A 22,407-nucleotide genomic window follows, 5' to 3' on the forward strand; every position below is an offset into this window, starting at 1 on the left:
GAGACTGCACACACCTCTGACAGGGCCCTGACACACTGTAAGACCCCACACACCCCGGACAGGCTCCTGACACACTGTGAGACCCCACACACCCCGGACAGGGTCCTGACACACTGTGAGACTCCACACACCCCTGGCCGGCTCCTGACACACTGTGAGACCCCACACAAACCTGAGAGGGTCCTGACACACTGTGAGACCCCACACACTCCCAAAAGGGTCCTGACACACTGTGATACTCACACACCACTCACAGGCTCCTGACACACTGTGAGACCCCACACACACCTGACAGGGTCCTGACACACTGTGAGACGGCACACACACCTGAGTGGAAATGTCACACGGTGAGACTCCACACACCCCTGACAGGGTCCTGACACACTGTGGACGCCACGCACACCTGACAGGGTCCTGACACACATTGCGATCCCACACAACCCTAGCAGGGTCCTGACGCACTGTGAGACCCCACACACCCTGGATAGGGTCCTGACACACTACGAGACCGCACACACCCCCGATAGGGTCCTGACACACTGTGAGACCTGAAACAACCCTGACAGGGTCCTGACACACTATGAGACCACACACACCCCTGACGGCGACCTGACACACTGTGAGACGCCACACACAACTGACAGGGTCCTGACGCACATTGAGATCTCACACACACTTAGGAGGATCCTGACACACTGTGAGACCCCCCCCGACAAGGTCATGACACACTGTGAGACCCCACACACACCTGGCAGGGTCCAGACACACTCTGAGACCCCAAATAACCCAGGCAGGGTGCTGACACACTGTGAGACCCCACACACCACTAACAGGGACCTGTCACACTGTGAGACCCCACAAACCACTGACAGGGTCCTGACACACTGTGAGACCACACACACCCGATAGGATCGTGACACACCACACACACATGAAAGGGTCCTGACACACTGTGAGACCCCACACACCCCTGACAGGGTCCGGACACACTGTGGGATCCCACACACTCCTGACATGGTCCTGACACACTGTGAGACCCCACAGGGACCTGACAGGGACCGGACGCACTGTGAGACTCCACACACACCAGACAGGGTCCGGACACACTGTGAGACCCCACACACCCTACATAGGGTCCTGACACACTGTGAGACCCCACAGGCCCCAAAAGGGTCCTGACACACTGTGAGACCCCACAGGCCCCAAAAGGGTCCTGACACATTGTGAGATGGCACACACGCCTGACAGGGTTCAGAAACACTGTGGGACCCCACTCACACCTGAGGGGTCCTGACACACTGTGAGACGCCACACACCCCTGACAGGGCCCAGACACACTGTGAGACCCCACACACTATTGTCACGGTCCTGACACACTGTGAGACTCCACACACACCAGACAGGGTCCGGACACACTGTGAGACCCCACACACCCTACATAGGGTCCTGACACACTGTGAGACCCCACACACTCTACATAGGGTCCTGACACACTGTAAGACCCCACACACCCCTGACAGGGACTTGACGCACTGTGAGACGCCACACACTCCTGACAGCGTCCTGACACACATTGTGATCCCACACACATCCGAGAGTGTTCTGACACACAGTGAGACCCCACACACCCACGACCAGATCCTGACACACTGTAAAACCCCACAAACCACTCACGGTGTCCTGACACGCATTAAGATCCCACACACACCTGAGAGGGTCCAGACACACCGTGAGACCCCACACACTATTGTCACGGTCCTGACACACTGTGAGACTCCACACACACCAGACAGGGTCCGGACACACTGTGAGACCCCACACACCCTACATAGGGTCCTGACACACTGTGAGACCCCACACACTCTACATAGGGTCCTGACACACTGTGAGACCCCACAGGCCCCAAAAGGGTCCTGACACACTGTAAGACCCCACACACCCCTGACAGGGACTTGACGCACTGTGAGACGCCACACACTCCTGACAGCGTCCTGACACACATTGCGATCCCACACACATCCGAGAGTGTTCTGACACACAGTGAGACCCCACACACCCACGACCAGATCCTGACACACTGTAAAACCCCACAAACCACTCACGGTGTCCTGACACACATTAAGATCCCACACACACCTGAGAGGGTCCAGACACACCGTGAGACCTAACACACCCCTGACAGCGACCTGACTCACTGCGGACGCCACACACACCTGATCGGGTCCTGACACACACTGCGATCCCACACACATCTGAGAGGGTTCTGACACACTGTGAGACGCCACACACTCCTGACAGGGTCCAGACACACTGTGAGACCCCACACACTATTGTCACGGTCCTGACACACTGTGAGACTCCACAGGGACCTGACAGGGACCGGACGCACTGTGAGACTCCACACACCCTACATAGGGTCCTGACACACTGTGAGACCCCACAGGCCCCAAAAGGGTCCTGACACACTGTAAGACCCCACACACCCCTGACAGGGACTTGACGCACTGTGAGACGCCACACACTCCTGACAGCGTCCTGACACACATTGCGATCCCACACACATCTGAGAGTGTTCTAACACACTGTGAGACCCCCCCACACCCACAACAAGATCCTGACACACTGTGAAACCCCACAAACCACTCACGGTGTCCTGACACACTGTGAAACCCCACACAACCCTGGCAGGGTCCTAACACACTGTGAGACCCCACACACCACTGACAGCGTCCTGACCCACTGTGGACGCCACACACACCTGACAGGGTCCTGACACACACTGGGATCCCACATACCCCTGACAGGGTCCTGACGCACTGTGAGACCCCACACACCCCTGACATGGTCCTGGCACACTTCGAGACCCCACACATCCCAAAAGGTTCCTGACACATTGTGAGACCCCACACACCCAGGATAGGGACCTGACACACTGTGACACCCTACACACCCCTGACAGGGTCCTGACACACTGTGGGATCCCACACACTCCTGACATGATCCTGATACACTGTGAGGCCCCACAGGCCCCAAAAGGGTCCTGACACATTGTGAGATGGCACACACGCCTAATAGGGTTCAGAAACACTGCGAGACCCCACACATCCCTGACGGGGACCTGACGCACTGTGAGACCCACACACCCTGGACAGGGTCCTGACAGACTGTGAGATCCGACACACCCCTGAGAGGGTCCTGACACACTGTGAGACCCCACAGGCCCCAGAAGGGTCCTGACACTGTGAGACCCCACAAACCACTGACAGGGTCCTGACACACTGTGAGACCACACAGACCCCTGACAGTGACCTGACACACTATGAGACCCTACACACCCCTGACAGGGTCCGGACACACTGTGGGATCCCACACGCTACTGACAGGGTCCTGACAAACTGTGAGACCCTACACACCCCGGACAGGGTCCCATAGAAAATAGACAAGAGACAATAGGTGCAGGAGTAGGCCATTCGACCCTTCGAGCCAGCACTGCCATTCACTGTGATCATGGCTGATCATCCACAATCAGTATCCAGTTCCTGCCTTATCCCCATAACCTTTGATTCCACTATCTTTAAGAGCTCTATCCAACTCTTTCTAAAAAGCATCCAGAGACTTGGCCTCCACTGCCTTCTGGGGCAGAGCATTCCACATATCCACCACTCTCTGGGTGAAAAAGTTTTTCCTCAACTCCGTTCTAAATGGCCTACCCCTTATTCTTAAACTGTGGCATCTGGTTCTGGACTCACCCATCAGTGGGAACATGCTTCCTGCCTCCAGCGTGTCCAATCACTTAATAATCTTAGATGTTTCAATAAGATCCCCTCTCAGCCTTCTAAATTCCAGAGTATACAAGCCCAGTCGCTCCAATCTTTCGACATATGACAGTCCCGCCATCCCGGGAATTAACCTTGTGAACCTACGCTGTACTCCCTCAATAGCAAGAATGTCCTTCCTCAAATTTGGAGACCAAAACTGCACACAGTACTCCAGGTGTGGTCTCACCAGGGCCCTGTACAGCTGCAGAAGGACCTCTTTGCTCCTATACTCAATTCCCCTTGTTATGAAGACCAGCATGCCATTAGCTTTCTTCACTGCCTGCTGTACCTGCATGCTTGCTTACACACTGATGACACACAGTGAGGCCCCACAAACCCCTTACAGGGACCTGACACACTGTGATACCCCACACACCCTAACAGGACCCTGACACACTGTGAGACCCCACACAGCCCTGACAGGGACCTGTCACAGTGTGAGACCCCACACACCCCTGACATAGTCCTGACATACTGTGAGACCCCACACACCCCGAACAGGACCCTGACACACTCTGAGACCCCACACACCCCCGACAGGGTCCTGACACACTGTGAGACCTCAAACAACCCTGACAGGGTCCTGACACACGGTGAGACCCCACACACCCCAAAAGGATCCTGACGCATTGTGAGATTCCTCCCACCCCCGGAAAAGGGTCCTGACACACTGTGAGACCCCCAAACAAGTCACAGGGTCCTGACACACTGTGAAACCCCACAAACCCGTGACAGCGTCCAGGCAGACAGTGAGACCCCACACACCCCTGACAGTGTCCTGACGCACGGTGAGACACTGACACACTGTGGGTCCTGACACACTGTGATACCTCAAACAACCCTGACAGGGTCCTGACACACTGTGACACACCACACCCCCCTGACAGGATTCTGACACACTGTGAGACCCCCACACACCTGACAGGGACCTGACACACTGTGAGACCTCACCCACCCCTTACAGGGACCTGACATACTGTGATACCCCACACACCCTAACAGGACCCTGACACACTTTGAGACCCCACACAGCCCTGACAGAGTCTTGACACACTGTGAAACCCCACACACCCCTGACACTGTCTTGTCAAACTGTAAGACCCCACACCCCCATGACAGGGTCCTGTCACACTGTGAGACTGCACACACCCCTGACAGGCTCAGGAAACGCTGTGAGACGCCACACACGCCTGAGAGGGCCCTGACACACTGTGAGACCTCACACAACCCGACAGGGACCTGACACACTGTGAGACCCCACACACTCTGACAGGGTCCTGACACACTGTAAGACCACACACACAACTGACAGACAGAGTCCTGACACACTGTGAGACCCCACACACCCCTAACAGGGTCCTAACACTCTGTGAGACCCCACACACTATTGACATGTTCCTGACACACTGTGAGACCATACACACCCCTGACAGGGACCTGACGCACTGTGAGACTCCACACTCACCTGACAGGGTCCTGACACACATTGCGATCCCACACACATCTGAGAGGGTTCTGACACAGTATGAGACCCCACAAACCACTCACAGTGTCCTGACACACTGTGAAACCCCACACAACCCTGACAGGATCCTGGCACACTGTGAGTCCTAACACACCCCCGAGAGGGTGATGACACACTGTGAGACCCCAGACACCCCTAACAAGATCCTGATGCACTGTGAGACACCACACACCCCTGACGCCACACGCATGACAGGGTCTGGACACACATTGAGATCCCACACACATCTGAGATGGTCATGATACACTGTGAGACCGCCCCACCCTCCCCGACAGTGTCCAGACAAACTGTGAGACCTCACACACCCCTGGCAGAGTCCAGACACACTGTGAGACCTCACACAACCTAGATAGGGTCCTGACACACTGTAAGACCCCACACACCCCTGAGAGGGTCCTGACACATGGTGAGATCCCACACACCCCTGACAGGGTTCAGAAGCACTGTGAGACCCCACACACCCCAAAAGGATCCTGACACACTGTGAGATTCCCCCCCACCCCCAGAAAAGAGTCCCGACACACTGTGAGACCCCCAATCAAATCACTGGGTCCTGACACACAGTGAAACCCCACAAACCCGTGACAGCGTCCTGACAGACTGTGAGAACCCACACACCCCTGGTATGGTTGAAACACGCTGTGAGACCCCACACACAACTGACAGACAGTGTCCTGTCACACTGTGAGACCCCACACACTCCTGACAGGGACCTGACGCACTGTGAGACCCCACACAACCCTGACATGGTCCTGACACACTGTGAGACCCCCCCCCCGACAGTGTTCAGACACACTGTGAGACCCCACACACCCCTGTCAATGTCCTGACACACTGTGGGACCCCACACACCCCTGACAGGCTCCTGACACACTGTGAGACCCCACACACAACTGACAGACAGTGTCCTGTCACACTGTGAGACCCCACACACTCCTGACAGGGACCTGACGCACTGTGAGACCCCACACAACCCTGACATGGTCCTGACACACTGTGAGACCCCCCCCCCCGACAGTGTTCAGACACACTGTGAGACCCCACACACCCCTGTCAATGTCCTGACACACTGTGGGACCCCACACACCCCTGACAGGCTCCTGACACACTGTGAGACCCCGCACACAACTGACAGCGACCTGACACACTATGGATGCCACACACCTGACAGGGTCCTGACACACATTGCGATCTCACACAACCCTGGCAGGGTCCTGGCGCACTGTGAGACCTGACGCACCCCTGACAGTGACCTGATGCACTGTGAGACCCCACAGACACCTGAAAGAGCCCTGACGCACTGTGAGACCCGACACACCCTTGACAGTGACCTGACGCACTGTGAGACGCCACACAGCCCTGACAGGGTCCTGACACACATTGCAATCCCATACACACCTGAGAGGGTTCTGACTCACTGTAAGATCCCCCACAACAGCATCCTGACACACTGTGAGATCCCCACAACCACCACAAGATCCTGACACACTGTGAAACTGCACAAACCACTCACAGTGTTCTGACACACAGTGAAACCCCACACACCCCTGACAGGGACCTGACGCACTGTGAGACCCCACACACCCCTGACAGGCTCTTGACACACTGTGAGACCCCACAGGCCCCAAAAGGTTCCTGACACACTGTGAGACCCCAATTAATGCAATAGCTTTGAGTTGACTCTTGTGAATTTAAATACTGAGTTCTGAGATGAGGCATCTAACAGTTTGTCCACTGTCTGTTTCCATGGAAGATGTTCAACAGAAACACAAGGAGACTCTACGGGTACAAACTGAAACACTGAGAGTGGACACGATCCTGATGAGGGAGAAGGTGAAGGTTTTCCAGCTGGTTGATCGATACGCTGAGCTCACGGTCATTTCTACTGTTCGAGATCGGAGACTGGTGGAACATGAGCTGCTGACAAGAGGCAGAGACCACGAGGAGTGGAGAGAGGGACAACTCCGTGGAGAGCTGGAAAAAATCCAGACTGATCAGTTGTTCCAGAGCAGCTTTTTCCGGAGTAAATCCAAATCTGGGAGTTCAGCAGCAGTGGCTGGAGTCCCGGGGATCGGGAAAACAACAATGGTACAAAAGATTGTTTATGACTGGGCCACGGGGAAAATATACCAGCAATTCCAGTTTGTCTTCAGTTTCAAATTCCGGGATTTAAACTCTATTAACTGCAGAATAAACCTGAAGGAACTGATTCTGGATCAGTATCCTTACTTTGGGAATTCCCTGAGAGAGGTCTGGAAGAACCCAGAGGGATTGCTGTTTATATTTGATGGTTTGGATGAATTCAATGATAAAATCAATTTTACTGACAGTCGTAGAGACACAGAACCTCGGTCCACATGCACAGATCCTGAATTCAAGTGCAAGGTGTCTGACATTGTGTACAGTTTAATCCAGCACAAGCTGCTCCCAGGGTGTTCAGTGCTGGTGACCACCCGTCCCACTGTGTTACATTTATTGGAAAAGGCAGAGATCGGTGTCTGGGCTGAAATCCTGGGATTTGTTGGTGAGGAACGGAAGGAATATTTCATCAGACATTTTGAAGATCAGACGGTGGCAGAAGCTGTTTTCAAACACGTGAAGGAGAACGAGATCCTGTACACCATGAGCTACAACCCCTCCTACTGCTGGATCCTCGCTCTGGCACTGGGCCCCTTCTTCACACAAAGAGTCAGGGACCCGCAGCGAGTTCCCAAAACCATCACCCAACTGTACTCCTACTATATTTACAACATCCTGAAAAACCACGGCCGTGAGATTGAGAACCCCCGTGATGTGTTACTCAGGGTTGGTCAGATGGCCTTCAGAGGAGTGACCGAGAAGAAGATTGTGTTTACAGATGGAGATTTGATCAACTACAGTCTGCAGCCTTCCCAGTTCCTGTCTGGGTTCCTGATGGAGCTTTTGGAGAGAGATAATTCTGCCCGGAGCGTGGTGTACACATTCCCACACCTCACCATCCAAGAGTTTGTAGCTGCAGTTGCACAATTCCTGAATCCACATCCCGGGGATATCCTGAAATTCCTCACTGAAGCTCACAACACAACAGATGGGCGATTTGAGGTATTTCTCCGTTTCGTTGCTGGTCTCTCCAACCCAATGACAGCTCGGGGCCTGGAGGAGTTTCTGGGTCCATTTCCTCATCAAACAACCTGCCGGGTGATTGACTGGGTGAAGGAGGAGGTTAAACGCCAGAGTGGAAACACGAGTGAAGCTGGTAAAAGGAGCCTCCTGAACACATTGCACTACCTGTTTGAGTCTCAGAATCGTGGACTGGCTCAGGCCGCACTGGAATCTGTGGAAACACTTTTATTCAGTGGGATGACACTGACCCCGATTGACTGTGCGGTCCTGTCTCATGTCATCGGACTCTGTGATACAATAAAACACCTCAACCTGACTGTCTGCAACATTCAGTGTGAAGGAATCCAGCGGCTGGGACCCGGGCTGCACAAGTGCCAGGAGTTGAGGTAACTTGATTTATCTCTCACTCTGAACCATGAAACTGTTCCATTGTGTTGTTTCAATGTCAAGGGATTTGGGTAAAACTGTAGTAAATATGATTGTGAAGAATTGTAACAAATGCCATCCCCCTTCCTCCTGTGGGATCTCTGTTCCCCATCCCCCTTCCTCCTTTTTCTTCTACCATCCACATGGACATTTCCCCATTCACAGATGTTCCTCTCTGTGGGACTTTCTCCCACCTTCACCCCTGCCCCTCTCAGCCCTCTCACGTCAGTAACACTTTTCTAGCCATCGGGGAATGGGACAGAATATGTGGAGTTTACAGGGTCACACCGACAGACTAAATTACTGACATTCGGTGAATACCCTGGAGCTGGGCAGTGAGGGACATTGTCAATGACGGGAACTCCCATCAGTGATTTACTGAAGGGTTTAATGTTTCCTGAAATATCCGAGTGAGAGAAATTCCCTCAGACCCACGGTTTGAATCACTTTGTTCGTCAATTTGTCTGTTTGTGTTTAGACTGAGTGGTAATGAACTGGGAGATTCAGGAGTGAAACTGGTGTCTGCGGCTCTGAGGAACCCGGAGTGTAAAATACAGAAACTGCGGTAAGTACCAGACTGTGGGAGATTGTGTTTACAGTCACTGGGTGTCTGACACTGAACATTAATGTGATCAGTAATTGTGTTACTGATAAACACTGGGGATTTGTACCGTCTCCTGTCTCTCTGTGTCCTTCACCCCCACTCTCTCTCATCTCCAGGCTGGAGAGTGTCGGTCTCACAGATTCTGGTGCCAAGGATCTCGTCTCCGCTCTCAGTACAAACCCATCACTGACGGTGCTGGACCTGGGTGATAATAAACTGGGAGATTCAGGAGTGAAACTGGTGTCTGCGGCTCTGAGGAACCCGGAGTGTAAAATACAGGAACTGGAGTAAGTACCAGACTGTGGGAGATTGTGTTTACAGTCACTGGGTGTCTGACACTGAACATTAATGTGATCAGTAATTGTGTTACTGATAAACACTGGGGATTTGTACCGAATCCTGTCTCTCTGTGTCCTTCACCCTCACTCTCTCTCATCTCCAGGCTGGGGGGTGTCGGTCTCACAGATTCTGGTGCCGAGGATCTCGTCTCCGCTCTCAGTACAAACCCATCACTGACGGGGCTGGACCTGGGATTTAACTCGCTGACAGACCGATCTGTCCCCGCTCTCCGCCGCCTCATACTGACCCTCCCGAGTCTGGAGTGGATCCGGTGAGTGTTTGTGTTAATGTTCAATGTGATAAAATATATGCGGATCCGCGGGTTTTCTGGTGATATTTGTCTGTGAGTGTTGTTGAAACATTAACCCCGGTCCCCTGTTACTGACACTGTTGTGTAATCTGTTTATTTCATCTTTATTCTTCCATCTGTTTCAGGCTGTGGGTGAATCAGTTCAGTGAGACTGGGAGGAAGGAACTGGGATCTCTGCAGGAACCCAGACCCGGACTGAGAGTGACCGTGTGAACATCTGAATGTGTGAACATCCCCGCCCGCGGGATGGGGACATGTTGGCCGATTCCCCACCCTCCCCTTTAACCCCCCGCCCCCCCACCTTCCCCTTACCTTTAATGGCCACGCGCCAGGTTTAATTCCTAACCGTTCTAACGGAGCTGGCTCCAGGGTCGCTCGCGTAGTTCTTTGTGCGCCCGTAGTGACGTATTTCCGCCTCCAGACCAGCGGCGCTGCTTCCGCCAGATGTGCGTGTTCGAGACTCCCCCACGTGAGACCCGGGGGATTACACAGACCGGAAGAGCCCGAGGGCCGGGGCTCAGTCTGGGACACCGGTGTCCCGGGGTGGGATTATCCCGGGAGAGAATCCTTTTGCTCCCTTTGCTGAGGACGGTGCATTCGGCAGTCTGGCCGATATAATGATGTTAAACTGACAAATACCTCGGCAGTGACCCTGGATCTGCAGCGATCTCGGACATGGCCCTGAAGTGTGATTTTATAAACGCAAACACGAGGAATTCTGCAGATGCTGGAAATTCAAGCAACACACATCAAAGTTACTGGTGAATGCAGCAGGCCAGGCAGCATCTCTAGGAAGAGGTACAGTCGCCGTTTCGGGCTGAGACCCTTCGTCAGGACTAAATGAAAGAAGAGCGAGTCAGAGATTTGAAAGTGGGAGGGGGTGGAGAGATCTGAAATGATAGGAGAAGACAGGAGGGGGAGGGATGGGGCCAAGAGCTGGACAGGTGATTGGCAAAAAGTATACAGAGATGGAGAAGGGGGAGGGTCATGGGTCAGGAGGCCTATGGAGAAGGAAAAGGGGGAGGGGGGGAAACCCAAAGGATGGGCAAGGGGTATAGTCAGAGGGACAGAGGGAGAAAAAAATGGAAATAATAAATAAAAATGTCTGGGGCCCTGACTGTCCCATCACACACTCCCGGGATCAGACACAGCGTGAAGCTCCCTCCACGCCGTCCCATCACACAATCCCAGCGACTCCCTTGTCCATTCATTCCCATCCCTTCCCACCGATCTCCCACCCGGCACTTATCCTTGTAAGCGGAACAAGTGCTACACATGCCCTTACACTTCCTCCCTCACCACCATTCAGGGCCCCAGACAGTCCTTACAGGTGAGGCGACACTTCACCTGTGAGTCGGCTGGGGTGATATACTGTGTCCGGTGCTCCCGATGTGGCCTTCTATATATTGGCGAGACCCGATGCAGACTGGGAGACTGCTTCGCTGAACACCTACGCTCTGTCCGCCAGAGAAAGCAGGATCTCCCAGTGGCCACACATTTAATTCCACATCCCATTCCCATTCTGATATGTCTATCCACGGCCTCCTCTACTGTAAAGATGAAGCCACACTCAAGTTGGAGGAACAACACCTTATATTCCGTCTGGGTAGCCTCCAACCTGATAGCATGAACATCGACTTCTCTGAGTTCCGCTAATGCCCCACCTCCCCTTTGTACCCCATCCCTTATTTATTATCATTATTATTTTTCCCCTTCTTTCTCTCTCTGTCCCTCTCACTATAGTGGGTTTCACCTCGCCATTTCTTTCTCCCTTGGCCTCCTGACCCATGACCCTCCCCCTTCTCCATCTCTGTATACCTTTTGCCAATCAACTGTCCAGCTCTTGGCTCCATCCCTCCCCCTCCTGTCTTCTCCTATCATTTTGATCTCCACCTCCCCCTCCCACTTTCAAATCTCTGACTATCTCTTCTTTCAGTTAGTCCTGACAAAGGGTCTCGGCCCGAAACGTCGACTGTACCTCTTCCTGGAGATGCTGCCTGGCCTGCTGCATTCACCAGCATTTTTGTGTGTGTTCCTTGGTTAATGTGGCCGCCAGGCATGGAGTGAGACACTGACTTACAATGGCCACTGTCGCACACAGAATCTATGGCAAAGGAACATGCGGTGCCCATGGATACAATCCCGGGATCGAGTGTGTTATTGATTGTAATAACAGTATTTTAATTTGTGTTTTATATAGTCTTGGGTGTTGAGTGTATGTTTTAATTCTAATAATGTCATTGAATAAACTAATGTATATATCTCAGATATTCACACAAACACATATACATGTGGGTTTTGGGGAGGAGGGGTGAGGGGTTTGGGAGGAAGAGGAGTGATGGGACGAGGAGTGGACTGATGAGACGGTGACCGTGGCGAAGTCACTGACTCAATAGGGGATGAAAAGGGGAGAAAGTTCCTGTCACAAACTGGTGGTGACGTGGATAAGATAGAGTCGGGGTGAGGAGGAGTGAAACGACAGGGAGAGAGAGGAAGTGGTGGGACGGGAAGGGAGGGGAAGTGGCAGGACTAGGAGAGAGGGGTCTGATAGGACAGGGTGGGCAGGAACAGGATGGGGAGTGTGGAGGAAGGGTGGGTGGTTACGATCCTTCGCAAATAAGATGGACAGCAAGAAGGGGGGAGCGAGGGGTCGAGACACGATCAGGGCATATGGGACGGAGAGTTGAGTGTCTGAACGGAGGGAGAGGGGAGAGACTCACTTCACGACGGAGGGAAGGGATTGGGTGAGGGAGTGAAATTTCCCATCGGGAAATGTTCACCACCCAGGATATGTTGGATGGCGGGAGAAAGGGCAAGAGGACAGAGAGGGGACGGTGTCAGGAGTGACGGGGTGAGTAGGGGAGAGACTCACTGGGTAAGAGAGAGAGAGAGGGGGCGATGAGGAGAGGCGAAAATTGGCATCGCAAAATGACAGCCACACAGCCTAAGTTGCACAACATCGAGGTGGTGGGGAGAGGAAAGTGAGGGGAGGGAGGGAGGGAAGGTGTTTGTGAGTGATGGGATGGGAAAGGGGTTGACAAGATGGTGAGTGTGAGGGAGTGACACACTTCGTGGTGGAGAAAGTAGAAGGGAGGGTCACACACTGTAATAAAATGGCTGTCGGCAGACCGCTAAATGGAGAGTCGGGAGAGCTGGGGGGGGCGGGGAGGAGAGGAGGGATGAGGAGTTGAGATTGAATCAACAGGGAGGGAAGCAAGTGGGAGGTGAGGAAAAGGGTGTGACTATTTCTCCGATGCTGGGAGAGCAGTTGTCAGTGATAACCATCACAAAATGGCCACCAGCCAGGGTGAGATGGGCGGTGATAGAGGGGACAGAGAGCGGAGTGTTTCAGGAGAGACCGGATGCCGAGGATGGGAGAGGGCAAGTTGTAACAAGGGAGCTGGAACGGGGGCGGGGGTACCCACAGGGAGGAATGTGACTACGGGAAGAGGCTAGCGTCCTATACCTCCATCCCCTCTCCCCCGTCTCCAAAATCCCGCCTTGATTTTCCTTTCAGGCCGCTCGGCCCGAATCCTTCGGGCTGTTCCGTGGAGCGGGGAACGTGTCGTCACTGGGGCCCGTCAGAGGACGGGGTGGGCGCCGGTTTGCTGGAGAAGATGGAGGCGAGGTCTGGCGGTGCAGGCTGGTTAGCGTGGATCACCACCATTTTCTGTGGGTGGGGGAGAGGGAGGGATAAGATTGAGGAGGGGAAGGGGAGAAAGAGAAGGTGAGGAGAGGAGACGGGATCCATTACCCCACTCCCTCAGCCTCTCTCTCCCTCCGTCCCCTCTCTCCACCCCCTCTGTCCCCTCTTCTCCCTCCATCTCTTCCCCCCACCTCTCTCTCCCTCTCCCTATCCTCCTCGCCCCACCCCTCTCATTCCCTTTCTGCCCCCATCTCTCTCTCTTGCTCCCTCCCGTCTCTCCCCACCCTCTTTCCATCTCCCCCCATCTCTCCCACCCACGTCCCATCCCCCGCCGCCCACCCCCCGGTGCACAGGAAGATCCCACTCACACCGGAGGCCGCGCGGCGCAGCACTGGAGGTTCCTGCAGTTGACGATGGCCGTGTGGACGGACATCACCAGGGAGACCAGGCAGTTCACCAGCAAAATCACCGTCACCCCGCTCACCAAGCTCTGTCAGAGGGAGAGAGGGAGACATGGGGTGAGAGAGGGAGGGGCTTGGGTCAGGGGAGAGAGAGACAGAAGAGGAGGGAGAGAGGGTAGGGTTGGAGGCGGGAGTGTGGGGTAGGCAGAGGTGGGAGACCCAGATGGGGAGGAAGAGATTGGGGGGCGAATAGGTGAGGAAGAGAAGGGGTGGGTGGGAGAGAGATGGGGAGAAAGAGGAGAGGCGGCAGGGAATAGTTGATAAAGGGAGAGTCAGACGGGGGGGAGAGAGTGGTGGAAGACAGAGGGGAGAGGGAAACGTGAGAGGCAGGAGATGAGAGAGGTCGGACAGGGAGGGAGAGAAAGGTGGAGAACAGAGGGGGGAGAGACGGAGAGGGGATGAGGGACAGAGAGGGGTGAACGAGGTAAAAGAGGGAGAGGGGTGGGAAATCGAGAAGGATGAGGGACAGAGAGGGGTGAAAGAGGGGAGAGAGGGGGTGAGAGACGGAGAGGGGGAAAGTGGGGTGAAAGACAAAGTTGAGCAGACAGGAGAGATAGAGTGTGGGACAGAAGGAGAGAGTTGAGAGTGTGAGAGAGAAGAGGGGGTAGTTCCGAGGGAGGGGAAGAGAGGAGTGAGAGAGGAAGAGATAGTGAGGGGGGAGTGAAGAGGGAGAGATGGCCGGTAAGAAAGAGGAGGGGGAGAGTTGTTTGGGTATGAGGGTAAAGTCGGGGGAGAGGGAAGGAGCGCGTTGGGTGGGGAGAGAGGGGGAGTGTGTGAGAGGGAGATGTGTTTACAAGTGTTGGGGGGAGTGGAGAGAAATCTCTGTTAACTCCTGTCTCAGGAATGTCGCTTTCTCTTCACGGAACAGACCAGGTTTTGGGTGACGGTTCCCTGAAAGTGAGGAGACGGAGAGCGGGTGACAGGGGTGACAGGTTTTGGGTGACGGAGAGGTGGTGACAGTGGTGACGGAACACACCAGGTTTCGGGTGACGGTTCCCTGAAAGTGGGGTGACGGGGAGACGGGGCGCTGAAGGCGGCGTTCGGCATCCCCGCCATCGTCGGACCGGACACCGGGAACAGGAGACCGGAGATCCCGGGGATTTACAGGGATGTCGCCGGGACTGGAGGGACTGAGTTACGGAGAGAGGTCGGGCAGGTTGGGAATTTATTCCCGGGAGTGTCGGGGTGACCTGACAGGGGTGTGTAAATCCACCAGGGACACAGACAGGGTGAATGAGCGCAGACTGTTTTCCCCAGGGTCGGGAATCGAGAACCAGAGGGCGCAGGTTTTAGAGATTTAATAGGGGACCCCGAGGGGAAACTGTTTCACCCAGAGGGTGGTCCGTCTGTGGAAGGAGCTGCCGGGGGAGGGGACGCTACAACCGAGGGGAGGGAGGGCTCTGAGGGAGCTTGCCGTGGAGGGAGTGCTACCGGGAGGGAGGGAAGCGTCGCGGGAGAGGGGGAAGGCCGAGTGGGGATCTCCGGGGGTTGAGGGGGGGATGAGGGCTGGTTCGCCAGTGTGTTGGGGGTGGGGGGCGTGTGGAACACTCACCATCCGGCACCCGGTGTAGCAATACCCGATGCAGGAGAAGACCCGGACGTTCAGCGAGTACAGGATGACGGCGGGAGTGCAGGCGAGAGCGCAGATCACATTCGCGACCAGGCAGGCGATGGTCTGTCGCAGAGAGAGAGAGTGTGGGTGGGGGGGGGGGACAGAGAGAGAGATAGACTGAGAACAGACAGAAGGACACGGGGTAAGGAGGGACAGTGATGGGACAGAGAGAGATAACGGACGGGGGGGGGCGATGGACGGAGAGAGAGAGACTGGAAAGGAGGAGAGCGGCGAGAGGATGGCAGGAAGTCGAAAGGAAGAGCGGATAGGAACAAGGGGGAGAGAGAGATAGAGAAATTGGAAGGGAGAGGGGGAGAAAGGTGAAAATGGAGAGGGGTGAGAGAGTGTGAATGAAGGGAGGAGGAACAGAGAGGGATAAAGCCAGAGATGGGATTAGAGAGTGGGGTGGGATGAGAGTGGGGAGACAGAGGGGGAGGTAGAGAGATGGTGGGATGAGGGAGGGGAGAGAGGGGGAGGGAGAGAGGGGGTGGGATGAGAGAGGGAGGGAGGGAGGGGGAGGGAGAGAGGGAGGGGCAGAAAAGGAGAAGGGGGGAGACAGAGCGAGAGAGAGGGAAAACGTGGAAAGGGAGAAGTAGAGGGAGACAGAGCAAGGAGATAGAGACCGAGAGGACGGCAGGGGGACAGTGGGAATGTAGAGGGGCGAGTGAGAGAGAGAACGTGGAAGCAGAGAGAGGTGTGGAAAGAGAGGAGCGGGAGAGAGAGAAAGAGAGGGGGGAGAGAAGTTGGAAAGGAAGGGGAGAGATAGAGAGAGAGGGGAGAGCAAGAGAGGTGGAATGGCAGAAGGGAAGGGAAGAAAGAAAATAGAGAGGGAGAGGGGCTGGGGACAGAGAGAGAAAAAGAGCGAGGAAATTAACAGAGAGAGGGAGAGTGGAAAGGCAGAGGGGCGAGTGCGAGCGGGGGGGGGAAGAAAGTGAAAAGGGAGAGAGAGAGGCGGAAAGGACGGAGGAGAGACGGGTGGAGAGAGAACTGGAAAGGGAGGGGGCGAGTGGCGGGGATGAGGATGAAGGGAAAAAGTTGAAAAGGACAGCAGCGAGTGAGAAGCGGGGAGAGAGAGAGATAGTGGAAAGTGAGATGTGGGTTGGTCGTCCCAGGGATGGAAAGAGAAGTGGGAAAGAGATAGGGGAGAGACAGGGGAAGTGAAAATGGAGGGGAGACGGGGAGACCCAGAGGGGGAGAGAGAGGGGGGGGGGGAGCGTGAGAGGGCCAAGACAGAAAAGACAGGAGCGGACAGAGGCAGAGGGAGAGGGTGTAGAGGAGGGATGAAGAAAAGGGGGAGAGATGGAGATCAGGGAAAAGGAAGGGGAAAGAGAGAGAGGGAACAGTCGGAGAGAGAGGGGGAAGAGGAGGAAGAGAAATGTGAGAGATGGCAGGTGAGAGACACGGCGATGGGGGATAAAGAGAGGGGGAAAGAGAGAGGGGGAGGGAGGGAGAGAGAGAACGAACACGAAAGGGAACCGTGTGCGGTAAAGCTCCCGGTGTGCGGGGGGACCCGGAGACCGGGAACCGTAAACCCACCGTGGATTTGTTCGGCGACTGGCGAACGGCCATGATCAGCATCCCGGCCACTGTGGACTAAATAAACAGGGGTCAGACTCACAACTCCGACTCCCTCCCTCCTGCCCTCCTGCCCTCCTCGCCGCTCTCCCTCCGCTCTCCCTACCCTTTCCCTCAGCCCTCCCTCCTGCCCCTCCTGGGTTCCGGCCCGAACCGTCAAACCGACCTTTTCCCACGGATGCTGCCCGACCTGCTGAGTTCCTCCGGCGCGTTGTGACTCCTGCCCTCCTCGCCGCCTCTCCCTACCCTTTCCCTCAGCCTCTCCACCTCCCCCTCCGCCCCCCTCCTCCTCGCAGACCCGCCTCTGCCCAAGGGGGTGGAGGGAGCCCCCACTCACGATGACTCCGGTCCACCAGGGGGCGCCCACCAGCATGGCGTAGCCCAGCCGCCAGCGGGCGATGAACAGGATTAGGAGGCGGAGCCAGAGCGCTGGAGACCCCCGAGGCCATCTGTCCGAACTGCGGGGCAGAGAGACAGACAGAGCGGAGGGAGAGGGGAGTGGAGAGGGTGGGGGGGTGTTGAGAGGAGCGCAAGGGGAGAGCGGGCAGGGGTGAGGGAGGGGAGGAGAGGAGTGACGAGAAGCGGGTAAGGGGGGTGTGGGTGAGAGGGAGAGGGTGGGGAGCGGGGACAGAGAGAGAGAGACAGAGGGTTAGAGAGGGTGAGAGAGTAAAAGGAGTGCAGGTCATTCGGGTACAAAGCAGTGCCGAATAAACTAGTTTTCAAATGGATAACACAACTCACCCCTTGTGTCCACAAGATGGCCACAGTCATCAATTTTTCATCCATTCAGGACAGGGGGACTCGGCGTACGCGGATGGGACACGCACCGTGAATGGTGGGGAGTGTCGAGGGACAGGGGGACTCGGGGTCCGAGGGTGGGACACGCACCATGAATGGTGGGGAGTGTCGAGGGACAGGGGGACTCGGCGTACGAGGGTAGGACACACACCGTGAACGGAGTGGAGTTTCGAGAGACAGGGGGACCTCGGCGTACGAGGGTGGGACACGCACCGTGAATGGTGGAGAGTGTCGAGGGACAGGGGACTCGGGGTACAATGGTAGGACACACACCGTGAACGGTGGGGAGTGTCGAGGGACAGGGGACTCGGAGTACGAGGGTGGGACACGCACACCATGAACGGCGGGGAGTGTCGAGGGGACGGGGGGACATCGGCGTACGAGGGTGGGACACGCACACCGTGAACGGTGGGGCGTGCCGAGGGACAGGGGGACCTCGGCGTATGAGGGTAGGACATGCACCGTTAACACTGGGGAGTGTCGAGGGACAGGGTACCTCACCGTACGAGGGAGGACACGCACCGTGAACGGTGAGGAGTGTAGAGGGACAGGGAGACCTCGGGGTACGAGGCTGGGACACACACACCGTGAACGGCGGGGAGTGTCGAGGGACAGGGGGACCTCCGGGTACGAGGCTGGGACACACACACCGTGAACGGCGGGGAATGTCGAGGGACAGGGGGACCTCCGGGTACGAGGCTGGGACACACACACCGTGAACGGCGGGGAATGTCGAGGGACAGGGGGACCTCCGGGTACGAGGCTGGGACACACACACCGTGAACGGCGGGGAATGTCGAGGGACAGGGGACTCGGGGTACGAGGGTCGGACACGCACCGTGAACAATGGGGAGTGTCGAGGGACGGGGGGACTGGAGGTACGAGGGTGGGACACGCACCGTGAACGGTGGGGAGTGTCGAGGGACGGGGGGGACTCAGGGTACGAGGATGGGACACGAACTGTGAACGGTGGGGAGTGTCGAGGGACAGGGGACTCGGGGTACGAGGGTCGGACACGCACCGTGAACAATGGAGTGTGTCGAGGGACAGCAGACCTTGGGATACGAGGGTGGGACACGAACTGTGAACGGTGGGGAGTGTCGAGGGACAGGGGACTCGGGGTACGAGGGTCGGACACGCACCGTGAATGGTGGGGAGTGTCGAGGGACAGGGGACTCGGGGTACGAGGGTGGGACACGCACCGTGAACGGTGGGGAGTGTCGAGGGACAGGGGGACTCGGGGTACGAGGGTGTGACACGCACCGTGAACAGTGGGGAGTGTCGAGGGACAGGGGACTCGGGGTACGAGGGTCGGACACGCACCGTGAACGGTGGGGAGTGTCGGGGGGGGGGAGTCTCGGGGTACGGGGGTAGGACACGCACCGTAAACGGCGGGGAGTGCCCCCTCCCTCCCCCGCCCCGCCCCCCCTCCAATATCGGCCCGACCCCGCCCCCCGGAGACATCTCTTCCACGGATGCTGCCTGGCCTGCTGAGTTCCTCCAGCATTTTCTGTGTGTGCGTGTTTCTTTGGACTTACAACTTCCGCTGGCTTTCACGTGTATATTGGACTCTTACTAACCCACTGGAACAGCAGCGGGGCGGGTTCATCGCTCAGCGATCAGCACCGTCGTTCCCACAATCCTGATTGAGAAGTTGCAGAACCTGGGCCTCTGTACCTCCCTCTGCAATTGGATCCTCGACCTCCTAACCCGAAGACCACAATCTGTGCGGATCGGTGATCACATCTCCCCCTCGCTGACGATCAACACTGGCGCACCTCAGGGCTGTGTGCTTAGCCCTCTGCTCTACTCTCTGTATACACATGACTGTGTGGTTAGACATAGCTCAAACACCATCTATAAATTTGCTGACGGTATAACCATCGTTGGTAGAATCTCAGATGGTGACCAGAGGGCGTACAGGAGTGAGATATGCCAACTGGTGGAGTGGTGTCACAGCAACAACCTGGCACTCAACCTCAGTAAAACGAAAGAGCTGATTGTGGACTTCAGGAAGGGTAAGACAAAGGAACACATACCAATCCTTATAGAGGGATCAGAGGTGGAGGGAGTGAGCAGCTGGGTATCAAGATCTCTGAGGATCTAACCTGGTCCCAACATATCGATGTCGTTATAACGAAGGCAAGACAGCGACTATACTTCATTAGGAGTTTGAAGCGCTTTGGCATGTCAACAAATACGCTCAAAAACTTCTATAGTTGTACCGTGGAGAGCATTCTGACAGGCTGCATCACTGTCTGGTATGGAGGGGCTACTGCACAGGACCGAAAGAAGCTGCAGAGGGTTGTAAATCTAGTCGGCTCCGTCTTGGGCACTAGCCTACCAATTACCCAGGACATCTTTAGGGAGCGGTGTCTCAGAAAGGCAGCATCCATTATTAAGGACCTCCAGCACCCAGGGCATGTCCTTTTCTCACCGTTACAATCAGGAAGGAGGTACAGAAGCCTGAAGGCACACACTCAGCGATTCAGGAACAGCTTCTTCCCCTCTGCCATCCAATTCCTGAATGGACATTGAAGCTTTGGACACGACATCACTTTTTTTTTTAAATATACAGCATTTCTGTTTGTTGCACGATTTTAATCTATTCAATAAACGTAATTGAGTTATTTATTATTATTAATTTTTTTCTTCTATATTGAACTGCTGCTGCTAAGTTAACATGCTGGTGGACATGTCGGCCTGCCGGGAGTCACACTCACGTCCCCATCTACATCAACGGAGCTGTAATGGAGCGTGTATCAAGCTTCAAATTCCTCGGTGTCCACATTTCCGAGGATCTCACCTGGTCCCTGAACTCCTCCATCCTGATCAAAAAGGCACAACAGTGCCTTTATTTCCTGCGGAGCATGAAGAAAGCTCACCTCTGTCCCAGGATACTGACGGACTTTTACCGCTGTACCATTGAGAGCATACTCACCAACTGCATCTCAGTGTGGTGTGGCAATTGTCCCGTATCAGACCGCAAAGCACTCCAGTATGTGGTGAAAACTGCCCAGCGGATTATCGGCGCCCAATTGCCCACCATTGAGAACATCTACCATAAACGCTGCCTGGGCAGGGCGAAAAGCATTATCAAGGATGCATCTCACCCTAACCATGGACTTTTTACTCTCCTCCCATCCGGTAGGCGCTACAGGAGCCTCCGCTCCCGCACCAGCAGGCACAGGAAGGGCTTCTTCCCTGAGGCTGTGATACTGCTGAACCTCTCATCACAGCGTTAAGCAGTATTGCATCCGTATTGTACTGTCTCAGTACTTTTATATTTGTGTGCTGTAGCACTTTTTTATTAGCAGTAATTTTGTAAATAACACTATTCTTTGCATTTCTGGTCAGATGCTAAATGCATTTCATTGGCTTTGTATCTGTACTCGGCGCAATGACAATAAAGTTGAATCTAATCTAACCACCCGATCAACCTGTGCAGTCTCTTTCAGGGAGGGATAAACTTGGATTCTCAGATCCCTCTGATCATCGACACTGTTCAGCATCTCGCACTTAACAGTATGGTGTCTCTGGACAGTGTACAGCCTCGACAACTGGAGGAACCCACAGCCGACAGGGCTGCGTGGCGCCCCCTGACCAGAAAAGCTGCTTCTGACTTTGAGGATGAGGAAATCAGCACCTTGAGCAGCGCGAAACCGACGCCACAGAGCGGTGTGTGCACCCGTCCCATGTCCAAACTGCAACCGCATGTGTGCCTCGGCTGCACGATGGTTAGTCTTCCTCGCAGCCCGAGAGACAGCCACCATGTCTCTTTACATCCGAACTACCGAGCTGCCGAGATGATCATCACTGCTCAAATTATACTGGCCACTCACCAGTCCTCCAGGACCTCGCCTGTGACCAGGGTGGACAGGAGATATTAGACAAGGATTCATCAATCTTTCCATTTGCCTCTTCAATAAACTGGCGTGTATCCCCATCAGGTCCTGGGGAGTTATCCACCTTAGTGCTACTTAACAGACCCAACACTAACTCCTGCTTCAGTTTGAAATGCCCAGTCTTATCGATCCTCTCGGTACTGGTCTCCCCATCTTGCACGTTCTTCTCTTTGGTAAATAATGATGTAAAGTACTCATTAAAGACCTCATCCATATCGTTCTACCCTGGAAAATGTCCCTCCTTCTTAACCCTTGAGTGGCTCACCCTCTCCCTAGTTATCCTCTT

The 22,407-nt window shown here is 55.2% G+C and overlaps 1 protein-coding gene across 2 annotated transcripts in view; it reads left to right on the plus strand.

The window, feature by feature from the left end:
* The window catches only part of LOC134341925 (NACHT, LRR and PYD domains-containing protein 3-like), a 71,727-nt gene extending 60,830 nt beyond the window's left edge, over positions 1-10,897 (plus strand). The window contains exons 7-11 of one of the 2 annotated variants that reach the window (XM_063039860.1): positions 7,097-8,831; positions 9,350-9,436; positions 9,592-9,762; positions 9,918-10,085; positions 10,250-10,897. In XM_063039860.1, coding sequence (XP_062895930.1) covers positions 7,097-8,831; positions 9,350-9,436; positions 9,592-9,762; positions 9,918-10,085; positions 10,250-10,337 — 2,249 coding nt within the window. In that variant the 3' untranslated portion in view covers positions 10,338-10,897. The remainder of the gene's footprint in view (positions 1-7,096; positions 8,832-9,349; positions 9,437-9,591; positions 9,763-9,917; positions 10,086-10,249) is intronic. The other variant, XM_063039861.1, reaches the window with a different exon arrangement.
* Positions 10,898-22,407: the final 11,510 nt, after the last annotated feature.

This window comes from Mobula hypostoma, unplaced genomic scaffold, assembly GCF_963921235.1.
Source record: "Mobula hypostoma unplaced genomic scaffold, sMobHyp1.1 scaffold_42, whole genome shotgun sequence".
Lineage (NCBI taxonomy): Eukaryota > Metazoa > Chordata > Chondrichthyes > Myliobatiformes > Myliobatidae > Mobula > Mobula hypostoma.